Source organism: Electrona antarctica, assembly GCF_951216825.1.
Source record: "Electrona antarctica genome assembly, chromosome: 10".
Taxonomy (NCBI): Eukaryota; Metazoa; Chordata; class Actinopteri; order Myctophiformes; family Myctophidae; genus Electrona; species Electrona antarctica.
Genome location: NC_136791.1, coordinates 1,858,554 through 1,882,335, shown reverse-complemented (window position 1 = coordinate 1,882,335; position 23,782 = coordinate 1,858,554). Strand labels below are relative to the sequence as shown.

Below are 23,782 nucleotides of genomic sequence, written 5' to 3'. Positions count from 1 at the left end.
TATATATATATATATATATATATATATATATATCATATCCTGACCCCAATCAAAATCTCTTGTCAAATTGTTTTCACTCAAATACTGAATGGCTAGTTCGCACGAGAGACAGAAATTATGCTTATTCCCATGTCACATACCCAGCATAAGTTCTATTGATCTTTTCAATAGTGTTATGAATATGAACAGCACATTTAAATAGTTTTGATTACTTGAAAGGGACTTACTTTACATTTACCCAAAGTGGCCATGCTAGATTCAAATTAACTGTTTTGGTATCAAATAGCCTGCTGCTATTAAATCCCAGGTCAATAATGGGTCAAACTCAATAATCTCATATATAATTCATAGCCTATTAATGTTGACACAAGTACTAAATATGAATGTCCACGAGTGCACTACAGTGCCACCTACTGGTGTAAATTGCACATGCTTCGCTGCAAGTTTGCTTGGTACTCTCTCGTTGACTCACGTGACACGTCAATAAAGAGGGCGGTGCTTTTCCTTTGTTTTGCCAATGGGTTCCCAGATTGTTTGATTGGTGACACGTGTTCATTGGACAGCAGGTTAGCCTATAATCATCTGCTGAGACCGGCTGAGACTGTCTGTAAGTACTCTAGCATTTGTACGTAACCTAAACCCAAAACATTTCTATGAAAAGCAGTAACTAAATATGTAATATAGTCTTAACTCTTAAGTGTGCCTATTTGATTCATGGTAACTGTAAAAAATGCCAAACCGTTTTGCTGGCTTATGTAGAGAGTTAGAAACAGTTTAACCTAGCTAGGAAAATTCGGCATTTAGCTACAAACAACGATCTGCTGTGAAGGTTTTGGTACTGTAGACACAGCTAGTAAAGCAATAGGTTTACCAATGACAGCCAGCCACTGTAATAAGTTAGATTTATTGAGGCTGGAGTGGAGAAGATAATTGTAAACGTTGTTGTACCTGCTTGTTACGTCCCGATATGGCGGCCTAGGCAGTAGGCAATGAATCGTCGGACCAAATACATGTAACCGGGCTCTAAAGGGACAATATAACATATCCAGTGAAAGAATGGAGGAATTGATTGAAATATTTATTAACAGTTTGCAGAATTACAGTACATTTCAAGCACAACAACTCAATACAAAGACTGTTAACTGTGAGTGGACGACCCAATAAAGCATTACACTTGTTTACAAGAGGGTCCACCTTGTTCAATTCATCAAAAAAACAACTGATGGATGAAATGCAACAAGAGTTTATTTTAACATGTTAACCTCTGAACAAAGCCAGGGGAACAAACTGGTGAGTGCCAAATCAAAATAGCCTACCATAAAACAACATACTGTCAACTGAAAAATGTAAATAACTTCTAAACCTGCTATACACAAACAAAAATACAGAGGGTGGCACTCACACCTAACCTAATGTTTTTAACAGAAAATAACTACGTGTTGAAAATGTACATTGTACAGGGTACCCTAGCTCTGGTCCATAGCCTTCTACTGCTTCTGCAGGGCAGAATCGTAGAAGCAGTAGAAGGCTATGGACCAGAGCTAAGGGTACCCCAGCTCTTACCTAGTTTCCCTGAAAGAAACAATTTAGTGAAGGCTGAGACACAAAGCCTGTACAGTGTACTGGTTGTGTCTCTGTCTGACATGGTGGAAGGGACAGGGGCTGTGATTGCAAGTGTTGACCTTTATTTAACCAGTAAAAACCACATTGAGACTGAAGTCTCTTGTGAACTGGCCAAGAGAAGAGGCAACATAAGTGACACAGCTCTGCCAGTAACAATAAATACAAGACAACAACAAAAAAACAGGACAAACATACAATGCTCATAAATACAGAACCCACTACCGAAGAAGCTCAAAGGGAGAAGAGGAACGTCTAGTAGTAACACAACCAATAAAGACTAATCAATAAAAACGATTAAAGCAACTATGGCGACTGTGGCTCAAGAGGTAGAGCACGTCGTCCAATGATCCAAGGGTCGGCGGTTCGAATCCCGGCTCCTCCTGTCTACATGTCGAAGTGTCCTTGGGCAAGACACTGAACCCCAAATTGCTCCCGATGTGCTGGTTGGTACCTTGCATGGCTTCCGCCGTAATCGGTGTATGAATGTGTGTGTGAATGGGTGAATGTAATGCACAATCTATGTAAAGCGCCTTGGATAAAGGCGCTATATAAATGCACCATTTACCATTTATGAAATTTGTTAGTAAACTAAAAAGAAAGAGAGCATTTGCTATACGTCAAAGCTGCAGTGTTTGGGAAGTATGTGCCCCATGATGGCAATCCTTTTAACCCATTCTGACCTGAGATCAGATTCTAAAAATGTCTTCTACATCCTGACAGTTTTCTGAAAAAGCTATGTTTCAATGTCAGTCGTCAGTCATTTTTCAAAAATAGCAGACCTACAAGCTCCTAGCGCGCCACTCGGTGGCGCGCTATGAGCTTGTAGATCTGCTATTTTTAAATAGCTAAAGAATAACATAATGCTAACACCAAAAGGGGTTCCCGCCCAAAATGTAAAGCTCACTAGGGGAATCACAGCAGCCAGTCTGAGTCTGGTCTGTAGGTCATTCCAAGACCAGGGTCCGAAATAAGCAAGGTTTTTTCCCCAGCCTCAGTACACAAGTACACAGGTGCTTCTGGGACATTGAGATGATTGGTTGGCTGATTATTGGCGGACCAATGAGATAGTGAGGCAACACAAAATGTGGCACTCCTCAACAGCTCAATAGCATTGCTACAGCAACTTTATTTTCTTACTGCACATAATACTAGTAATATATTATGTAAAATGTGCTGTCTGGTACAACCTATAGGTAGTACCATTGCTATATGTCGGTGACAGTAAAGGCTCATACATAGTCTGGATTTTCGGTGGTTAGGTGACCACCGAACTACAACATGACGTCACTGAGCCGCGGTGAAGAGCAAACCACCGCCACCGCTCCAGCCCTTCTCTCTGTTTTTACTCACCACCGCTCAACGTTATTTGAGCTCCGGTGGTCAGCTCACCACCGGAGCGGTGGTCACCTCACCACCGGAGCGGTGGTCACCTCATCACCGGAGCGGTGGTCACCTCATCACCGGAGCGGTGGTCACCTCACCACCGGAAATCCAGACTATGAATAGGCCTTGAAGCAACAGTTTATCCACACTGTGACTTGAGTGAAAATGGAACAAGCACCTTTTTTTTGTTTTGTTTTTTTGTTAAGAAAATGGAAGGCAGTGGTGAAGAAGAGCTGGGCACATCTCAGGCTCACTCCCAGGAGGGCTTAAGAGATGTGAAGGGAAGGTACAGGGCGCTGTTCAACTTAGTTAAAGGTGAGTAAGACAGAGATGTGAAGGGAAGGTACAGGGCGCTGTTCAACTTAGTTAAAGGTGAGTAAGACAGAGATGTGAAGGGAAGGTACAGAGCGCTGTTCAACTTAGTTAAAGGTGAGTAAGACAGAGATGTGAAGGGAAGGTACAGAGCGCTGTTCAACTTAGTTAAAGGTGAGTAAGACAGAGATGTGAAGGGAAGGTACAGGGCGCTGTTCAACTTAGTTAAAGGTGAGTAAGACAGAGATGTGAAGGGAAGGTACAGGGCGCTGTTCAACTTAGTTAAAGGTGAGTAAGACAGAGATGTGAAGGGAAGGTACAGAGCGCTGTTCAACTTAGTTAAAGGTGAGTAAGACAGAGATGTGAAGGGAAGGTACAGGGCGCTGTTCAACTTAGTTAAAGGTGAGTAAGACAGAGATGTGAAGGGAAGGTACAGAGCGCTGTTCAACTTAGTTAAAGGTGAGTAAGACAGAGATGTGAAGGGAAGGTACAGAGCGCTGTTCAACTTAGTTAAAGGTGAGTAAGACAGAGATGTGAAGGGAAGGTACAGAGCGCTGTTCAACTTAGTTAAAGGTGAGTAAGACAGAGATGTGAAGGGAAGGTACAGGGCGCTGTTCAACTTAGTTAAAGGTGAGTAAGACAGAGATGTGAAGGGAAGGTACAGAGCGCTGTTCAACTTAGTTAAAGGTGAGTAAGACAGAGATGTGAAGGGAAGGTACAGAGCGCTGTTCAACTTAGTTAAAGGTGAGTAAGACAGAGATGTGAAGGGAAGGTACAGGGCGCTGTTCAACTTAGTTAAAGGTGAGTAAGACAGAGATGTGAAGGGAAGGTACAGAGCGCTGTTCAACTTAGTTAAAGGTGAGTAAGACAGAGATGTGAAGGGAAGGTACAGGGCGCTGTTCAACTTAGTTAAAGGTGAGTAAGACAGAGATGTGAAGGGAAGGTACAGAGCGCTGTTCAACTTAGTTAAAGGTGAGTAAGACAGAGATGTGAAGGGAAGGTACAGAGCACTGTTCAACTTAGTTAAAGGTGAGTAAGACAGAGATGTGAAGGGAAGGTACAGAGCGCTGTTCAACTTAGTTAAAGGTGAGTAAGACAGAGATGTGAAGGGAAGGTACAGAGCGCTGTTCAACTTAGTTAAAGGTGAGTAAGACAGAGATGTGAAGGGAAGGTACAGGGCGCTGTTCAACTTAGTTAAAGGTGAGTAAGACAGATGTGAAGGGAAGGTACAGAGCGCTGTTCAACTTAGTTAAAGGTGAGTAAGACAGAGATGTGAAGGGAAGGTACAGGGCGCTGTTCAACTTAGTTAAAGGTGAGTAAGACAGAGATGTGAAGGGAAGGTACAGAGCGCTGTTCAACTTAGTTAAAGGTGAGTAAGACAGAGATGTGAAGGGAAGGTACAGGGCGCTGTTCAACTTAGTTAAAGGTGAGTAAGACAGAGATGTGAAGGGAAGGTACAGAGCGCTGTTCAACTTAGTTAAAGGTGAGTAAGACAGAGATGTGAAGGGAAGGTACAGAGCGCTGTTCAACTTAGTTAAAGGTGAGTAAGACAGATGTGAAGGGAAGGTACAGGGCGCTGTTCAACTTAGTTAAAGGTGAGTAAGACAGAGATGTGAAGGGAAGGTACAGGGCGCTGTTCAACTTAGTTAAAGGTGAGTAAGACAGAGATGTGAAGGGAAGGTACAGAGCGCTGTTCAACTTAGTTAAAGGTGAGTAAGACAGAGATGTGAAGGGAAGGTACAGAGCGCTGTTCAACTTAGTTAAAGGTGAGTAAGACAGAGATGTGAAGGGAAGGTACAGAGCGCTGTTCAACTTAGTTAAAGGTGAGTAAGACAGAGATGTGAAGGGAAGGTACAGGGCGCTGTTCAACTTAGTTAAAGGTGAGTAAGACAGATGTGAAGGGAAGGTACAGAGCGCTGTTCAACTTAGTTAAAGGTGAGTAAGACAGAGATGTGAAGGGAAGGTACAGGGCGCTGTTCAACTTAGTTAAAGGTGAGTAAGACAGATGTGAAGGGAAGGTACAGAGCGCTGTTCAACTTAGTTAAAGGTGAGTAAGACAGAGATGTGAAGGGAAGGTACAGGGCGCTGTTCAACTTAGTTAAAGGTGAGTAAGACAGAGATGTGAAGGGAAGGTACAGAGCGCTGTTCAACTTAGTTAAAGGTGAGTAAGACAGAGATGTGAAGGGAAGGTACAGGGCGCTGTTCAACTTAGTTAAAGGTGAGTAAGACAGAGATGTGAAGGGAAGGTACAGAGCGCTGTTCAACTTAGTTAAAGGTGAGTAAGACAGATGTGAAGGGAAGGTACAGAGCGCTGTTCAACTTAGTTAAAGGTGAGTAAGACAGAGATGTGAAGGGAAGGTACAGGGCGCTGTTCAACTTAGTTAAAGGTGAGTAAGACAGAGATGTGAAGGGAAGGTACAGAGCGCTGTTCAACTTAGTTAAAGGTGAGTAAGACAGAGATGTGAAGGGAAGGTACAGAGCGCTGTTCAACTTAGTTAAAGGTGAGTAAGACAGAGATGTGAAGGGAAGGTACAGAGCGCTGTTCAACTTAGTTAAAGGTTAGTAAGACAGAGATGTGAAGGGAAGGTACAGAGCGCTGTTCAACTTAGTTAAAGGTTAGTAAGACAGAGATGTGAAGGGAAGGTACAGGGCGCTGTTCAACTTAGTTAAAGGTGAGTAAGACAGAGATGTGAAGGGAAGGTACAGAGCGCTGTTCAACTTAGTTAAAGGTGAGTAAGACAGAGATGTGAAGGGAAGGTACAGAGCGCTGTTCAACTTAGTTAAAGGTGAGTAAGACAGAGATGTGAAGGGAAGGTACAGGGCGCTGTTCAACTTAGTTAAAGGTGAGTAAGACAGAGATGTGAAGGGAAAGTACAGGGCGCTGTTCAACTTAGTTAAAGGTGAGTAAGACAGAGATGTGAAGGGAAGGTACAGAGCGCTGTTCAACTTAGTTAAAGGTTAGTAAGACAGAGATGTGAAGGGAAGGTACAGGGCGCTGTTCAACTTAGTTAAAGGTTAGTAAGACAGAGATGTGAAGGGAAGGTACAGGGCGCTGTTCAACTTAGTTAAAGGTTAGTAAGACAGAGATGTGAAGGGAAGGTACAGAGCGCTGTTCAACTTAGTTAAAGGTGAGTAAGACAGAGATGTGAAGGGAAGGTACAGAGCGCTGTTCAACTTAGTTAAAGGTGAGTAAGACAGAGATGTGAAGGGAAGGTACAGAGCGCTGTTCAACTTAGTTAAAGGTGAGTAAGACAGAGATGTGAAGGGAAGGTACAGAGCGCTGTTCAACTTAGTTAAAGGTGAGTAAGACAGAGATGTGAAGGGAAGGTACAGAGCGCTGTTCAACTTAGTTAAAGGTGAGTAAGACAGAGATGTGAAGGGAAGGTACAGGGCGCTGTTCAACTTAGTTAAAGGTGAGTAAGACAGAGATGTGAAGGGAAGGTACAGGGCGCTGTTCAACTTAGTTAAAGGTGAGTAAGACAGAGATGTGAAGGGAAGGTACAGAGCGCTGTTCAACTTAGTTAAAGGTGAGTAAGACAGAGATGTGAAGGGAAGGTACAGGGCGCTGTTCAACTTAGTTAAAGGTGAGTAAGACAGAGATGTGAAGGGAAGGTACAGAGCGCTGTTCAACTTAGTTAAAGGTGAGTAAGACAGAGATGTGAAGGGAAGGTACAGGGCGCTGTTCAACTTAGTTAAAGGTGAGTAAGACAGAGATGTGAAGGGAAGGTACAGGGCGCTGTTCAACTTAGTTAAAGGTGAGTAAGACAGAGATGTGAAGGGAAGGTACAGGGCGCTGTTCAACTTAGTTAAAGGTGAGTAAGACAGAGATGTGAAGGGAAGGTACAGGGCGCTGTTCAACTTAGTTAAAGGTGAGTAAGACAGAGATGTGAAGGGAAGGTACAGAGCGCTGTTCAACTTAGTTAAAGGTGAGTAAGACAGAGATGTGAAGGGAAGGTACAGGGCGCTGTTCAACTTAGTTAAAGGTGAGTAAGACAGAGATGTGAAGGGAAGGTACAGAGCGCTGTTCAACTTAGTTAAAGGTGAGTAAGACAGAGATGTGAAGGGAAGGTACAGAGCGCTGTTCAACTTAGTTAAAGGTGAGTAAGACAGAGATGTGAAGGGAAGGTACAGAGCGCTGTTCAACTTAGTTAAAGGTGAGTAAGACAGAGATGTGAAGGGAAGGTACAGAGCGCTGTTCAACTTAGTTAAAGGTGAGTAAGACAGAGATGTGAAGGGAAGGTACAGGGCGCTGTTCAACTTAGTTAAAGGTTAGTAAGACAGATGTGAAGGGAAGGTACAGAGCGCTGTTCAACTTAGTTAAAGGTGAGTAAGACAGAGATGTGAAGGGAAGGTACAGAGCACTGTTCAACTTAGTTAAAGGTGAGTAAGACAGAGATGTGAAGGGAAGGTACAGGGCGCTGTTCAACTTAGTTAAAGGTGAGTAAGACAGAGATGTGAAGGGAAGGTACAGGGCGCTGTTCAACTTAGTTAAAGGTGAGTAAGACAGAGATGTGAAGGGAAGGTACAGAGCGCTGTTCAACTTAGTTAAAGGTGAGTAAGACAGAGATGTGAAGGGAAGGTACAGAGCGCTGTTCAACTTAGTTAAAGGTGAGTAAGACAGAGATGTGAAGGGAAGGTACAGAGCGCTGTTCAACTTAGTTAAAGGTGAGTAAGACAGAGATGTGAAGGGAAGGTACAGAGCGCTGTTCAACTTAGTTAAAGGTGAGTAAGACAGAGGCCAGTCTATGCTCTAGTCAGTATTTTTGAGTGGTGCAACCGCTCCAAGGAACAGCAATGTCCGTGTTGTTCACCTATGTGTTGTTCACCAACCACTCCCAAGGAACAGCAATGTCCGTGTTGTTCACCTATGTTTGTGACTATGTATGTTTGTGTGTGACTCATGTGTGTGACTCATGAGTACCAGTAGGGGCGCTGTTGTGCCAGAAACAGAGACAGAGAGATAGTATTGCACTGTTGACTGTTAATTACAGAGAGAGAGAGAGAGAGAGGTGGGGGGTGGAAGGGGGGGAGTTGCACCACTCAGTTCACACGGGTGTGATTTTTTTTTTAGACCTGTTCTTTTTGGTACCACTGACAGCTTTCTTGTATGTTTGATCTGTGTTTTCCAGAGAACAGAGATGAACTGATGAATCTGTCCAGCGATCATGGGCTCAATGAGGTTATGGATGAGGCATCCGGTCTCTATTCACATGCAGGTAGGTCCAACATCACACATCCGGTCTCTATTCACATGCAGGTATAGGTCCAACATCACACATCCGGTCTCTATTCCCATGCAGGTATAGGTCCAACATCACACATCCGGTCTCTATTCCCATGCAGGTATAGGTCCAACATCACACATCCGGTCTCTATTCCCATGCAGGTATAGGTCCAACATCACACATCCGGTCTCTATTCACATGCAGGTATAGGTCCAACATCACACATCCGGTCTCTATTCCCATGCAGGTATAGGTCCAACATCACACATCCGGTCTCTATTCCCATGCAGGTATAGGTCCAACATCACACATCCGGTCTCTATTCACATGCAGGTATAGGTCCAACATCACACATCCGGTCTCTATTCACATGCAGGTAGAGGTCCAACATCACACATCCGGTCTCTATTCACATGCAGGTATAGGTCCAACATCACACATCCGGTCTCTATTCACATGCAGGTATAGGTCCAACATCACACATCCGGTCTCTATTCACATGCAGGTATAGGTCCAACATCACACATCCGGTCTCTATTCCCATGCAGGTATAGGTCCAACATCACACATCCGGTCTCTATTCCCATGCAGGTATAGGTCCAACATCACACATCCGGTCTCTATTCCCATGCAGGTATAGGTCCAACATCACACATCCGGTCTCTATTCACATGCAGGTAGAGGTCCAACATCACACATCCGGTCTCTATTCACATGCAGGTATAGGTCCAACATCACACATCCGGTCTCTATTCACATGCAGGTATAGGTCCAACATCACACATCCGGTCTCTATTCACATGCAGGTATAGGTCCAACATCACACATCCGGTCTCTATTCACATGCAGGTATAGGTCCAACATCACACATCCGGTCTCTATTCACATGCAGGTATAGGTCCAACATCACACATCCGGTCTCTATTCCCATGCAGGTATAGGTCCAACATCACACAAGTCATCTTAACCCATTTAGGCCTGACCTCGAAATTAAAAAAAAGTCTTCTAAATCCTGACAGTTTTCTGAAATACCTCATGTTTCTGTATCAGTGGTGCTCAATATTTCATGTCAAGGACCCCAGAAATTATATTTAACTGGCCACCGACACCCATCTGAAAATATGTTATTCCAGCAACCCCCCAGAAGCAAAGATTTGAGTTAAAAACGTTGGCTCTGAAAGAAAGATTTGTGCCACATTTTCACGATTTTTCAAAAATAGCAGATCTACAAGCTCATAGCGCGCCACCGAGTGGCACGCTATGAGCTTGTAGGTCTGCCATTTTTCAATAGCTAAATTAAAACATAATGTTTACAACACCAAATGGGGTTCCCGCCCAAAAACTAAACCCCTATATACTTTTTTTGGTCAAATTCTACAAGCACACAACACGTCACAACACATTGTGAGCTTGAGGTTCTGCTATATTCACAAACATTTCTGTCAAATGTTATTCTATTTTTTGCAGAATGTTAACATGCCCAGAATAGGGGTTCTAGGCTTCATGTGTACTCTTACAGGCCAATGTCTACAGGTGTGGAGAGAGAGATTGTGGTATAGCTGTATATAGTTAATATTCGAGTGGTTTCGGATTAACAATTTCAGGTCATTAATTTAAGCAGGGACATGCGATGCGAAAATGTGATGGTCCGACATGCGCTGCTCCCGTGCTTGCGATTATGGTTAGGTTAGGGATTGAGGTTTCGGATCAATAGTATGTCGGAACTAAAGCCTGTACCCCAGTCACCTGTCTCATCACAGTATGACACCCACATTAGTAAACGTCACCCTCTGGGACATCACATCACCATAATCAGATGATCATCATATTAATAATAGCAGCAATAACTAAGAAACAATGGAAAAGCAAAAGGTCTTCTATTATTATTATTAGTATTATTATTATTATTATTATTATTATTATTATTATTATTATTATTATTATTATTATTATTATTATTATTATTATTATTATTATTATTATTATTATTCAGTTCAGTCTTTTTCCGTATTTTTTTGGTTGCACTTGCACATAAGTTAAATGTGTCCTGGAAGTCCCATTCTAACTATTTGGAGCAGTATGTGCTTTTAATAGCATCGCCCTTAGAGATAGGGTGAGAAGTTCAGTCACGCGAGAGACTCGGAGTAGAGTCGCTGCTTCTTTGCCTGGAAAGGAGCCAGCTTAGGTGGTTCGGGCATCTCGTTAGGATGCCTCTCGAGCGTCTCCCTAGGGAGGTCCTCGATGCACGTCCCACTGGGAGGAGACCCCGGGGCAGACCAAAAAGCAAAGTAAAGTAAAGTTCTTTGTTTACCCAGGGTGAATGGACTAAGCTCGAGATGCTTGTTTACAGCCACACCCTGCTCATAGAACATTTCATGGTAGGGGTTCAATGCCTTGCTCAAGGGCACTTCAGCGGTGGTCATTTTAACGTGCCGGTCCGGGGATTCGAACTGGCGACCTTCCGATAACAAGACCGCTCCGCAAACCGTTCGGCCACCCCTGCCACCAAGGATCACGTCCCACTGGGAGGAGACCCCGGGGCAGACCAAGGATCACGTCCCACTGGGAGGAGACCCCGGGGCAGACCAAGGATCACGTCCCACTGGGAGGAGACCCCGGGGCAGACCAAGGACCACGTCCCACTGGGAGGAGACCCCGGGGCAGACCAAGGACCACGTCCCACTGGGAGGAGACCAAGGCGCAGATGGAGGGATCACATCGACTCACTGGCCTTGGAACGTCTCGGGATCCCCCCAGGAGGAAGTTACTAATGTTGCTCTGGAGCTCTCTGGTGGAGCTGTTGTCCCCGCGACCCGACTACGGATAAGCGCCGCTGGTTGAAGGATTTATATATGGATGGATGGAGGTGCTTTTAATACAGCACGCAGGGAGCAGTTTTGGCTAATTAACGTTATGCAGTGCATATTAATAACCGTATTGCAGTGTTGCCACATTCAGACTCAACTAATTATCCCATTTTGACCTGAGATCAGATTCTAAAAATGTCTTCTACATCCTGACAGTTTTCTGAAAAAGCTATGTTTTCGTTGTTCGATTTTTCAAAAATAGCAGACCTACAAGCTATGAGCTTGTAGATCTGCTATTTTTCAATAGCTAAAGCATAACATAATGCTAACACCAAAAAGGGTTCCCGCCCAAAATGGGTTATTAAATGAGGGAAACCTCAATGTCTCTCGAGAATAAATAAAGGAATGAATGAATGAATTAGTTTGTATTTACTAAATAAATAGCTAAATAAATAAGTTACAGTATATCTTACAAAAGAAAAGCCTTCCGTCTTTGACTCATGTGCATATTATGTCTGGTAATAGTTTCTTCTTCTAATGTTCCTTGACAGGAGCTTCTGCTCAAATACAAGCCCTGGATGCCCAGCTACTGGTTGTGATCACAGACCTGTTGCAAGAGAAGGCCAGCCAGCTGTTTGTCGAGGGCAATGCTTTTGACTCGTCTGCCTTTGCTGAGCACCTGGTGAGTGTAATGAGTGATTATGATTATGTGGAGTAGATTTCATGAAGAAACAAAGTGGAATGTCCGCACACGATATATCTGCTCCCCTTTTTATTACAACCTATAAATACAACAACGTTTCGCCCCTCCGGGCTTTCTCAAGTAACGTTGTTGTATTTATAGGTTGTAAAGACGGGGAGCAGATATATCGTGTGCGGACATTCCACTTTCTTTTCTTCATTCAGTCATTGTTTGGGTCCAGCACCGTATTCTGAAACTGGGATGTGCATACCGTTTTCCTGCTTTACAAGTAGATTTCACTAATGTGTACATTTCACATAACCATTATTCACACACACACATACCGGTACCCGTGCTGGCGGATGTTTATCTCGTGATTGTCTCTTTATCCGAACAGCTGAACTTCATGGGATTTAACCGACTGGAGGATGAGGATGAGGAAAATGGAGTGGCAACTAATGGCCGTCTGCCCCAAGACGCCTGGCTTAGGGTCGCCGAGAGAGCCCAGTGCTGCTTCAAGACAGCTCCAACCTTCCATTACATGTGAGTGGCCCCATCACTTCACCTGCTATTGTTAGGAAAGCGGAAGCAAATATCCCATTTCAACCTACTTTATAGCAATGTATATGTTGGGGAAATAATGTGTTCCAGACTCCCTTTTAATATTTTATTAGGGTAGGACAGGCTCAGAGGCAAAGGCTATGTTTTTGCTTGTGTGTGCGTGTGTGTGTGTGTGCCCATGCCCGTACAGGCAATCTCCTAGTTAATCTCGGACACTGCGATTGTTGTTGATTGCGATCAAAGTTGCCGTGTACGGTGTACGAATTAAAATCGCGATTCCCGGTATTCATAATTTCCAAAAAAGAATTTCTGGTTACAGTTACAGGAGTTTTCACTACATGGTGTTTGTGATATGAAATGTAAGCTCACCCTAATCACAGTAAACATCATGTCTTCAGTCATTTTCAAGTTACTGTAGTCACTTCAGTTGGCTGGAGTAGATTGTGATGAAATCCTATTCGATTTTGAATCGAATCGTGACCCCCAAGAATCGGAATCGAATCGAATCGTGGGACACCCAAAGATTCACAGCCCTAACCATGATGCAACTCCTCACAGGCCACGCCCATTTCCGCCTGGGCGTGGCCAAGAATGTCCATGTCATCTTCAAAAACCCACTTTTTTTGCTGCTATTCCTAGATCCAAACTCACACCAATAAATACACAATCCCTGGAGTCATGTGATTAACATGACATAACATTTATTTGAGGATACGAGTTCACACAAAGGCACCAGATGTCCTTCCTCCCAGGAGAACACACTTTACCAGAAGAAATAACTTTTTTATTGTTTGATGTTTGATTTCTTTGTTTTTTTATGTTATTTTAGAGTGGTCCTCTTGAATCTGTAAGAAACATCATAATTGTCTCCACCAGGCCGAAGGCATGGGGAGAGAGTATGTTTTGCACTCCGTCCGTGTGTGTGTGTGTGTGTGTCCGTCCGTCCTTCCGTCCGTTACCAGCTAATCTCCGGCACCGTTAACCCGATCGATGCCAAACTTTGCACACACACTCCCTGGATGCCAACGATGAACCTCTGCCCCACATTTTCCAGAACGGCCTGTTATAGCGCCACCATGAGGCAGCTTTTCACATTTTGTACCTAAAACTGCACCTATCTGTGTGAAACGTTGCATGCACACTCCCTAGAGGCCAAGGACAAACCGTTGACCTGCATTTTCCGCATCTGCCTTTTATAGCGCCACCAGGAGGCCGACTTTTGTAAAACACATTTTTTGATATTACTCCTCCAGATTCTGTCCAAAAATCTCACAAATCGTTACACAGTATCTCTATGGTCATGTGCTCAAGTTGGATCTGTCCGATATTTCATATTCCATCCTAATTGGCTATAATTGGCTTTCACAGTTTGCAAGATTGCCCCGTTTTGAACAAAAGCCTCAAATCATGAACGCAGCATGCAATTTACGTGAAATCTTTCACACATTTTCTTACTAGGCTGAGGAATATATCCCACCCTTTTCACATTGGCCTGTTATAGCGCCACCAACAGGTAGATTTTTGCAAAACACATTTTTGGAACAAAATGCCTCAAAAACATTTATATTAATCCTAAACATTTTGCCAAACATCTCACACAGTCCTATCCTCCTGGTGGAGACCTGTGCCCAGAAGGGCACTTTTTCTAGTTCATACTGATATGCAATGATGTTTTCTAATAAAACCTGAACTTAAAAGGTGTAATATTATTTAGATTACATTCTGATTGGCTATGATTGCCTTCCAAAGTGGAGTCGACCATTTTTATAAAATATGCCAAGAATTACCCCAAATTTCAGCGACACATTGAGTGGCCCTAGCATTACGTTATGCTTTAGCTATTGGAAAATAGCAGATCTACAAGCTCGTAGCATGTTATGGGGACTCATTAGAGTTAGAGCGCACCTCCAAGAGTGCTTCCTCCAGTTTCTCCAAGTTGAACGGCATGTCGCAGAGACACACGACAGACTGACACACCCCTGGATAGTTCACCCAGAGACACACGACAGACTGACACACCCCTGGATAGTTCACCCAGAGACACACGACAGACTGACACACCCCTGGATAGTTCACCCAGAGACACACGACAGACTGACACACCCCTGGATAGTTCACCCAGAGACACACGACAGACTGACACACCCCTGGATAGTTCACCCAACCTGGTGGACATCTGGTGGGCCCATAATTCAGCCCGGGAAGTGGAGTTGTGGAGGCCCTCTAGGGGCCGCGCGCCTATTTTATTAATACAAACCAAAAAAAAACGGCTGGCCCAGACCGGCCTGGACTGGACCGGCCGTTCGGGAGTTGTCCCGAATTTCCCAATGGCCAGCACGTCCCTGGTTGAGGCACCAGGGAATGGCCAGCACGTCTCCCTGGTTGAGGCACCAGGGAATGGCCAGTACGTCCCTGGTTGAGGCCCCAGGGAATGGCCAGTACGTCCCTGGTTGAGGCACCAGGGAATGGCCAGCACGTCCCTGGTTGAGGCACCAGGGAATGGCCAGCGCGTCCCTGGTTGAGGCACCAGGGAATGGCCAGCACGCCCCTGGTTGAGGCACCAGGGAATGGCCAGCACGTCTCCCTGGTTGAGGCACCAGGGAATGGCCAGCATGTCCCTGGTTGAGGCACCAGGGAATGGCCAGCACGTCTCCCTGGTTGAGGCACCAGGGAATGGCCAGCACGCCCCTGGTTGAGGCACCAGGGAATGGCCAGCACGCCCCTGGTTGAGGCACCAGGGAATGGCCAGCACGCCCCTGGTTGAGGCACCAGGGAATGGCCAGCACGTCTCCCTGGTTGAGGCACCAGGGAATGGCCAGCACGCCCCTGGTTGAGGCACCAGGGAATGGCCAGCACGCCCCTGGTTGAGGCACCAGGGAATGGCCAGCACGCCCCTGGTTGAGGCACCAGGGAATGGCCAGCACGTCTCCCTGGTTGAGGCACCAGGGAATGGCCAGCACGCCCCTGGTTGAGGCACCAGGGAATGGCCAGCACGTCTCCCTGGTTGAGGCACCAGGGAATGGCCAGCACGTCTCCCTGGTTGAGGCACCAGGGAATGGCCAGCACGCCCCTGGTTGAGGCACCAGGGAATGGCCAGCACGCCCCTGGTTGAGGCACCAGGGAATGGCCAGCACGCCCCTGGTTGAGGCACCAGGGAATGGCCAGCACGTCTCCCTGGTTGAGGCACCAGGGAATGGCCAGCACGCCCCTGGTTGAGGCACCAGGGAATGGCCAGCACGCCCCTGGTTGAGGCACCAGGGAATGGCCAGCACGACCCTGGTTGAGCGCCCTTGTCTTGTTGTGCCTTCCTCACAGGAGCCAAAGACACATTTTCGTCCTAGTTATTCACTTTTTCAATTGTTCTTATTCCCATGTTTTTTTGATTGCATAAAGACAATCTGTTATACTTATGGTGGGTGTATATACTGTCTGTTTCCATTGTTCTGGTTCTGTCAGGATGGGTTCATTCGTCGCAGAGCCCCCTCCAAAGCAAAGGGTGGAGCGCCAGAAGAAGGCACCCACTAAGGAGGCCCAAAGGACCATGCCAGCACAGGTAGATTCGTTTTGTTTTTTTGTGTCAATTAACATACCGTTTGGTGCAGTGTTGTTCTCGTCAACGGAAACTAAAACGAAATATGTTCGTCAACGCCCATTTTTCACCGCACGAAAACTAGACTAAACGAGACAAAAACCCACGTGTATAAACAATAATTGGACTAAATCATTATGCAATTTCGTTGATAAATAAAGACGAAACGAAAATGTTGTTAACAAAAATAAAGACTGAACTAAAATCTGTCTTCATTTCGTTCACTAACAAAGACTAGACGAAATATATTTTATTTATCGTATCATTTTCTACCTGTGAGCGCATCATGCATGTGCCACGCACGCACGCAGCCACGCGCACACACTAGAGTTGAATGGACATGCATGCTGTGCTCAGAACAGCTACAAAAGTTACTAAACTACGGAACGCACTGGTGCAACTCACATCTATAACATTGCTTATTTTCTTTCTGAATAGCTAACACTATTATCTTTGATAACTGAAAACATTCAGGATGTTATGTTCTCAAAATATGGTTCATATACATGGAAATATTGAGAATGCTTATCGTGTGCAAAGAAAACTATTTAGTGCTACAACATAACTAGGGTAAACTAAGGTAAACATCAGACCTAGTCTTAACATCTAAATAACAAGTATAAGTATTTTGAATTAAAAAAATCACCTGTGTGAACTGAGTGGTGCAAATCACCCCCCCCCCCCCCCCCCCTCTCTCTCTCTCTCTCTCTCTCTCTCATTAGCAGGCAGCAGTGCAGCACTATCTCTCTCTCTCTGTTTCTGGCACAACAGCGCCACTTTTGGTACTCATTGGTACTGGTGCTCATAGTCACATAGTCACACACAAACACGGTTGAACCACTCAAAAAAAATCTATATTACTGAAAATCAACTCATTTAAAGGTTATGTAAATTACACACACACTCGCTGAACAGTGGATCATTGACAATAACCCATTATTCAGCTCAGCATGTACAGTAATTGTAATTTATTGAGACTCACTTATGTCCAAAAGATACATTACAGTAGATGTTATTCAAGTCTACAAAGTTAATGCATCTTGTCCATTTTCTTGTCTTCAAGTTGAAGCAAATGGAAGAGTCTCACCAAGAGGCCACCGAGAAGGAGGTAGAGAGGATTCTGGGATTCTTGACGAGTTACCATGCGGAAGATCGTGAGTTCAAACTCCACAACAGGAATAATAACAAAGTTTTAAAACAGACAAATGTCTCATTTAAATTTTTCTGTCAATTTGCAGCAACTTCACCCATATCCTACTATGAGTTTGTTATTGATCCCACGTCGTTCTCACATACAGTGGAAAACATGTTTCACACATCGTTCCTCCTCAGGGTGAGTCATCTGTTTAAATGTTCACATCAGAGTTTGGAAGCTTGAGGGGACTTAGCTCTGGTCCATAGCCTTCTACTGCTTCTACGATTCTGCCCTGCAGTAAAGGCTATGGGACTTTCGTTTTTTTCTTTAGTGGAAATCTCACAAACGTTTGACCTACTCACCAATACAAAGACGGGCTGTGTCAATAGAAAGCCTACTTTCCTTAGTGGACGCACTCTGAGCCCCCCACCACACGTATAAACGGTACTTTTTGGTCAAAAGGGGATTTTGTTTCCACCGGGAAAAAAAATACTTTGTTACTCCAGTTACTTTTAGTTACTCCTCTACCGATATTTCCCAGAGAACTCCCTCATAGAGATCTCTTTCTGGCCAAAAAGTACCGTTTATACGTGTGGTGGGGGGCTCAGAGTGCGTCCACTAAGGAAAGTAGGCTTTCTAATGACACAACCCGTCTTTGTTTTGGTGAGTAGCAAAAACGTTCTTTTAAAATACGCTAAAGAGGAGAGGCTGGTCTGATTTCGATTTGAGATTTAAAACCGAAAGTCCCATAGCCTTCTACTGCAGGGCAGAATGGTAGAAGCAGTAGAAGGCTATGGACCAGAGCCTTCTACTGCAGGGCAGAATGGTAGAAGCAGTAGAAGGCTATGGACCAGAGCTTCTACTGCAGGGCAGAATGGTAGAAGCAGTAGAAGGCTATGGACCAGAGCTTCTACTGCAGGGCAGAATGGTAGAAGCAGTAGAAGGCTATGGACCAGAGCCTTCTACTGCAGGGCAGAATGGTAGAAGCAGTAGAAGGCTATGGACCAGAGCCTTCTACTGCAGGGCAGAATGGTAGAAGCAGTAGAAGGCTATGGACCAGAGCTTCTACTGCAGGGCAGAATGGTAGAAGCAGTAGAAGGCTGTGGACCAGAGCTTCTACTGCAGGGCAGAATGGTAGAAGCAGTAGAAGGCTGTGGACCAGAGCCTTCTACTGCAGGGCAGAATGGTAGAAGCAGTAGAAGGCCTGTGTGTCTGCCCTGCAGTAGAAGGCTATGGACCAGAGCTTGAGGGGACTGTACTGTATCTTCATTGTGATGTTTGTTTTGCAGGATGGTATGGCCAGGATGTACCTGGATGTTATGTTATGTTGTGTTATGTTGTTTTGCAGGATGGTATGGCCAGGATGTACCTGGATGTTATGTTATGTTGTGTTATGTTGTTTTGCAGGATGGTATGGCCAGGATGTACCTGGATGTTATGTTATGTTGTGTTATGTTGTTTTGCAGGATGGTATGGCCAGGATGTACCTGGATGCAAACAAGCTGCCCTGTATTGGTAAGACTGCTGTTTTGTCATATCAGCATTTTTACATTTTTGAGAAATACAAATCTATAGTTGTCTAGATACAGGATTATGATACAGGAAGTATTTTCCATATGTTTTTACCATGGCTGAGTCCCCTTTTGGCATCTCTTCTATGCTTGTCGAGCTTTCAACCCTGCAGTGATAAACAAGACTGTGGCATATCAATAACTTTCAACTATTTCAATGAGTTTTGCGTGTGTGGCCAGCAGAGACCAAACATATTTGAATTAATAGATTGTGTGTGTGTGTGTGTGTGTGTGTGTGTGTGTGTGTGTGTGTGTGTGTGTGTGTGTGTGTGTGTGTGTGTGTGTGTGTGTTCAGCCCCTGTGACATCAGGGGAGACTGACAAAGCAGAATCGGCCATCCGTAAACAATGCATCATGTCCATCAGCATGCAGAGCTGGAAGGTGAGCGACTGTAGCCTGGCTAGAGCCTGTAGTAGTAGTATAACAGGCTAGAGCGACTGGGCCATTATGGACCGTTTCAAGAATACAAGTACTGCTCTAGATCCAGAACCACTGCTTGTGTCACTGTGGCATAAACAAAATCATTCTGGTTTAACCCATTTAGGCCTGACGTCGAAAAAAGAAAGTCTTCTGAAAGAAGACGTATTCGAAGATTTGTGCCGCATTTTCGCGATTTTTCAAAAATAGCAGACCTACAAGCTCATAGCGCGCCACTCGGTGGCGCGCTATGAGCTTGTAGATCTGCTATTTTTCAATAGCTAAAGCATAACATAATGCTTAGTTAAAACACAAAGTTGTTCCCGCCCAAAATGGGATAAGCATAAAGAGACAGTACAGTGTGCATCCAATAGTACTTGTGTATTACTTGTATGGTCTGAACAATCGCTATCATAATTCAATTCCGTTTCAGTTGAACCTGTGAACACAAGGCAGTGAAGGCACTCCTTCACAAAGCTAGAAAACCAAAGGACAATGACTTTAACGCATTTTGGGCGGGAACCCCTTTTGGTGTTAGCATTATGTTATGCTTTGGCTATTGAAAAATATTTTTGAAAAATCGAAGAACGACTGACATAGAAACATAGCTTTTTCAGAAAACTGTCAGGATGTAGAAGACATTTTTTAGAATCTGATCTCAGGTCAAAATGGGTTCAATTGGGATGATTTTAACTATATTCAAGCTGCTGCTAGAGAACGCATACTTTCCTTACTGTGACTTTAACAACATGCCCTTTTTTAGAAAATGTTTGCAAAAGTAATTCAAAATTGCACCTTTTATTGCAATGGTGTGCTTCTCAATTCCTGTTTTTTCCTGTGGCCCATAACTGTCACACTTGGTATAACATTGTATTTTGAGACGACACATAGTAATTTTTATTTTATCATTTTTTTCCTAGGACCTAATTGAAGCTTTTGAGATCACGGCGCCCATGATCCCAGCAAATAGTCAAAATGTGGAGTAATCTTTAATGTTTTTTTTTTTTTGTTTCTTATGGCTGCATAAAAATGTATCTATGGAATGCAGCACGTGTAAATACTAAATACACTATTTAGTATTTACACGTGCTGCATAAAATATTGAATAGCTGATCTACAAGCTCATAATGCGTAGCATCGCGATGCGTTGTGAGCTTGTAGATCTGCTATTTTCACATGTGTTTCCTTTTTTACAATCATTTGATTCATCGTTGTTTTGGTAATCTTTAGAAAATGTATGTTTGTTGTAATGTTGTTTTATCGTTATTGAGCCACACATTCTTTGTGATTTTAAGGCATATTGCCCAGCCCAACTGTAATTTTATATTTTATATTTTGAATAATAAAAGAGAAAATAGTGAGTGTTTTTTTTTATTTTTATTAACTGCTTTTCAAGTGAATGCCCTAATGCATTCTGAGCAGTAGAGCCTTCTGACTTGAGTACATTTACTCAAGTATGTACAATTTCATGGTACTTTTACTTTACTTACTTTTTATTTCCATTTCTTTATACTTCTACTCCCACTACATATCAGTGGGAAATATTGTACAAATGACTGCTACAGTTATAGTTACTAGTTCGTAATTTATGAAGTTATTAATAAATCATATCAATCTTCAGAAAATGGCAGATCTACAAGGTCAACACATTGCAACGCAACATGTTGTGAGCATTTGAAGATCGGCTATTTTAAAATAGCCAGAGTTTTAAATGGGGCTTCAGTAGTTAATGGTCAAGTACATGAACTCAAGTACTGTACTTAATATTGTTTAATATTGTACATTTTTGAAGTATTTTTGCTTTCTTCAGTATTTACATTTACTTCTACCCGACTAAAATATTGTACTTTTACTCCACTTTACAATTATATGGAAATTAGTTACTTTTTTTATTTTGATAATTACAAAAAACACTAACCACTTCAGCCGAATACTCCCCAGTCACCCCGGTGGACACCGGCGGAACTGCTCAGCCTGGCACTACTACACAATACATAACATAAGTAAACTGCTTAAACGGTTAAACCTAACATTATTCCCAACCTTCACCTCAGTAAAACGGTGCCAAAACCTTACCCCTATTTGGTGTGAGGTTGGGGAGAGTGTTTTAACCCATTCTGGACGGAAACTCCTTTTGGTGTTTTAACTAAGCATTATGTTATACTTTAGCTATTGAAAAATAGCAGATCTACAAGCTCATAGCGCGCCACCGATATATATATCGGCCATTTGAAAATAACAAATGTATGTATTTCTACATTGTGGCATTGCTACTTTTGTTTTTTAATTTTACAACAAGAGTTCTTTTCTTATTCCACCACTGCTTCTGAGCAGTGGCTCGGAAGAGCGTTGTAAGCTTGTAGATTGGCTATTTTCACTGCTTTGTTTTCTAATTTGTGGAATTTCTTTTAATTTTGTATTAATTCATGAAAACTTGCTTTTGGGAACTTTTTATTATTATTATTTTTTTACTCATGTTTCGAAATAAAATGTAGGAAACTACACAATTAAATGAAAGGGACTCATGTGTCTGTGAGCCACAAATGGGTCTCGACCCAGTGTTTGGGAACCAGTACTCGATCACTGAACCCGTAACCGACCAATGAGCATGGTTTCTGCTGGTGTCTGAACCCGTAACCGACCAATGAGCATGGTTTCTGCTGGTGTCTGAACCCGTAACCGACCAATGAGCATGGTTTCTGCTGGTGTCTGAACCCGTAACCGACCAATGAGCATGGTTTCTGCTGGTGTCTGAACCCGTAACCGACCAATGAGCATGGTTTCTGCTGGTGTCTGAACCCGTAACCGACCAATGAGCATGGTTTCTGCTGGTGTCTGAACCCGTAACCGACCAATGAGCATGGTTTCTGCTGGTGTCTGAACCCGTAACCGACCAATGAGCATGGTTTCTGCTGGTGTCTGAACCCGTAACCGACCAATGAGCATGGTTTCTGCTGGTGTCTGAACCCGTAACCGACCAATGAGCATGGTTTCTGCTGGTGTCTGAACCCGTAACCGACCAATGAGCATGGTTTCTGAACCCGTAACCGACCAATGAGCATGGTTTCTGAACCCGTAACCGACCAATGAGCATGGTTTCTGAACCCGTAACCGACCAATGAGCATGGTTTCTGCTGGTGTCTGAACCCGTAACCGACCAATGAGCATGGTTTCTGCTGGTGTCTGAACCCGTAACCGACCAATGAGCATGGTTTCTGCTGGTGTCTGTTACTATGACCGACCAATGAGCATGGTTTCTGCTGGTGTCTGTTACTATGACCGACCAATGAGCATGGTTTCTGCTGGTGTCTGTTACTATGACCGACCAATGAGCATGGTTTCTGCTGGTGTCTGTTACTATGACCGACCAATGAGCATGGTTTCTGCTGGTGTCTGTTACTATGACCGACCAATGAGCATGGTTTCTGCTGGTGTCTGTTACTATGAACGGGGAAATGTAATGCAGGCTTTGGATAATGCCAAAGCCTGCATTGGTTAATGTCAAAGTTCTATTCTGTGAACTTTAATTTTCATACATTTTAAGGCGAGAGAGGATACTGCCAATGTGTTCTTTTTATTCAGTCGTATGCATTTAACCCATTTTGGGCGGGAACCCCTTTGTGTTTTAAACATGTTATAATTTAGCTATTGAAAAATAGCAGATCTACAAGCTCATAGCGCGCCACCGAGTGGCGCGCTACGAGCTTGTAGGTCGGCTATTTTTGAAAAATCGTGAAAATGTGGCACAAATCTTTGAATATATATATATTCTTTCAGAACGTTTTTAACTCAAATCTTTGCTTCTGAGGGGTTCCTGGACCAACATATTCTCAGATGGGGGTCGGTGGCCGATTATATATAATTTTTGTGGTCCTTGACTTGAAATATTGAGCACCACTGATACAGAAACATAAGGTTTTTCAGAAAACTTTCAGGATTTTGAAGACATCTTTTAAATTTCAACGTCAGGCCTAATCGGTGGCATAAACATTCTATATATCCAACATTATGGTTATCCTGACCTGTACTGACCCCAATCAAAATCTCTTGTCAAATTGTTTTCACTCAAATACTGAATGGCCAGTTCGCACGAGAGACAGATATTATGCTTATTCCCATGTCACATACCCAGCATAAGTTCTATTGATCTCTTCAATAGTGTTATGAATATGAACAGCACATTTAAATAGTTTTGATTACTTGAAAGGGACTTACTTTACATTTACCCAAAGTGGCCATGCTAGATTCAAATTAACTGTTTTGGTATCAAATAGCCTGCTGCTATTAAATCCCTGGTCAATAATGGGTCAAACTCAATAATCTCATATATAATTCATCATAGCCTATTAATGTTGACACAAGTACTAAATATGAATGTCCACGAGTGCACTACAGTGCCACCTACTGGTGTAAATTGCACATGCTTCGCTGCAAGTTTGCTTGGTACTCTCTCGTTGACTCACGTGACACGTCAATA

At 43.6% G+C, this 23,782-nt stretch overlaps 1 protein-coding gene across 1 annotated transcript; it reads left to right on the top strand.

Moving 5' to 3' along the window:
* The first annotated feature begins 491 nt into the window (after positions 1 to 491).
* LOC306931609 (non-structural maintenance of chromosomes element 4 homolog A-like) lies at positions 492 to 20,660 on the top strand. Its single transcript, XM_079513057.1, has 11 exons — positions 492 to 607; positions 3,213 to 3,321; positions 8,448 to 8,534; positions 11,902 to 12,032; positions 12,430 to 12,575; positions 16,050 to 16,146; positions 17,246 to 17,336; positions 17,421 to 17,515; positions 18,784 to 18,832; positions 19,184 to 19,269; positions 20,226 to 20,660. The coding sequence occupies exons 2-11, from the start codon at positions 3,216 to 3,218 to the stop codon at positions 20,289 to 20,291; spliced, it is 954 nt and encodes a 317-aa protein (XP_079369183.1). The 5' UTR covers positions 492 to 607; positions 3,213 to 3,215; the 3' UTR covers positions 20,292 to 20,660.
* Positions 20,661 to 23,782: the final 3,122 nt, after the last annotated feature.

Bases quoted from the DNA above. Each gene is read 5' to 3' on its own strand.
- LOC306931609 (XM_079513057.1), top strand. From the start codon at position 3,216: ATGGAAGGCAGTGGTGAAGAAGAGCTGGGCACATCTCAGGCTCACTCC. The intron at 12,033-12,429 runs GTGAGTGTAATG...TTATCCGAACAG, and splicing joins CTGCCTTTGCTGAGCACCTG to CTGAACTTCATGGGATTTAA. The intron at 12,576-16,049 runs GTGAGTGGCCCC...TGGTTCTGTCAG, and splicing joins GCTCCAACCTTCCATTACAT to GATGGGTTCATTCGTCGCAG.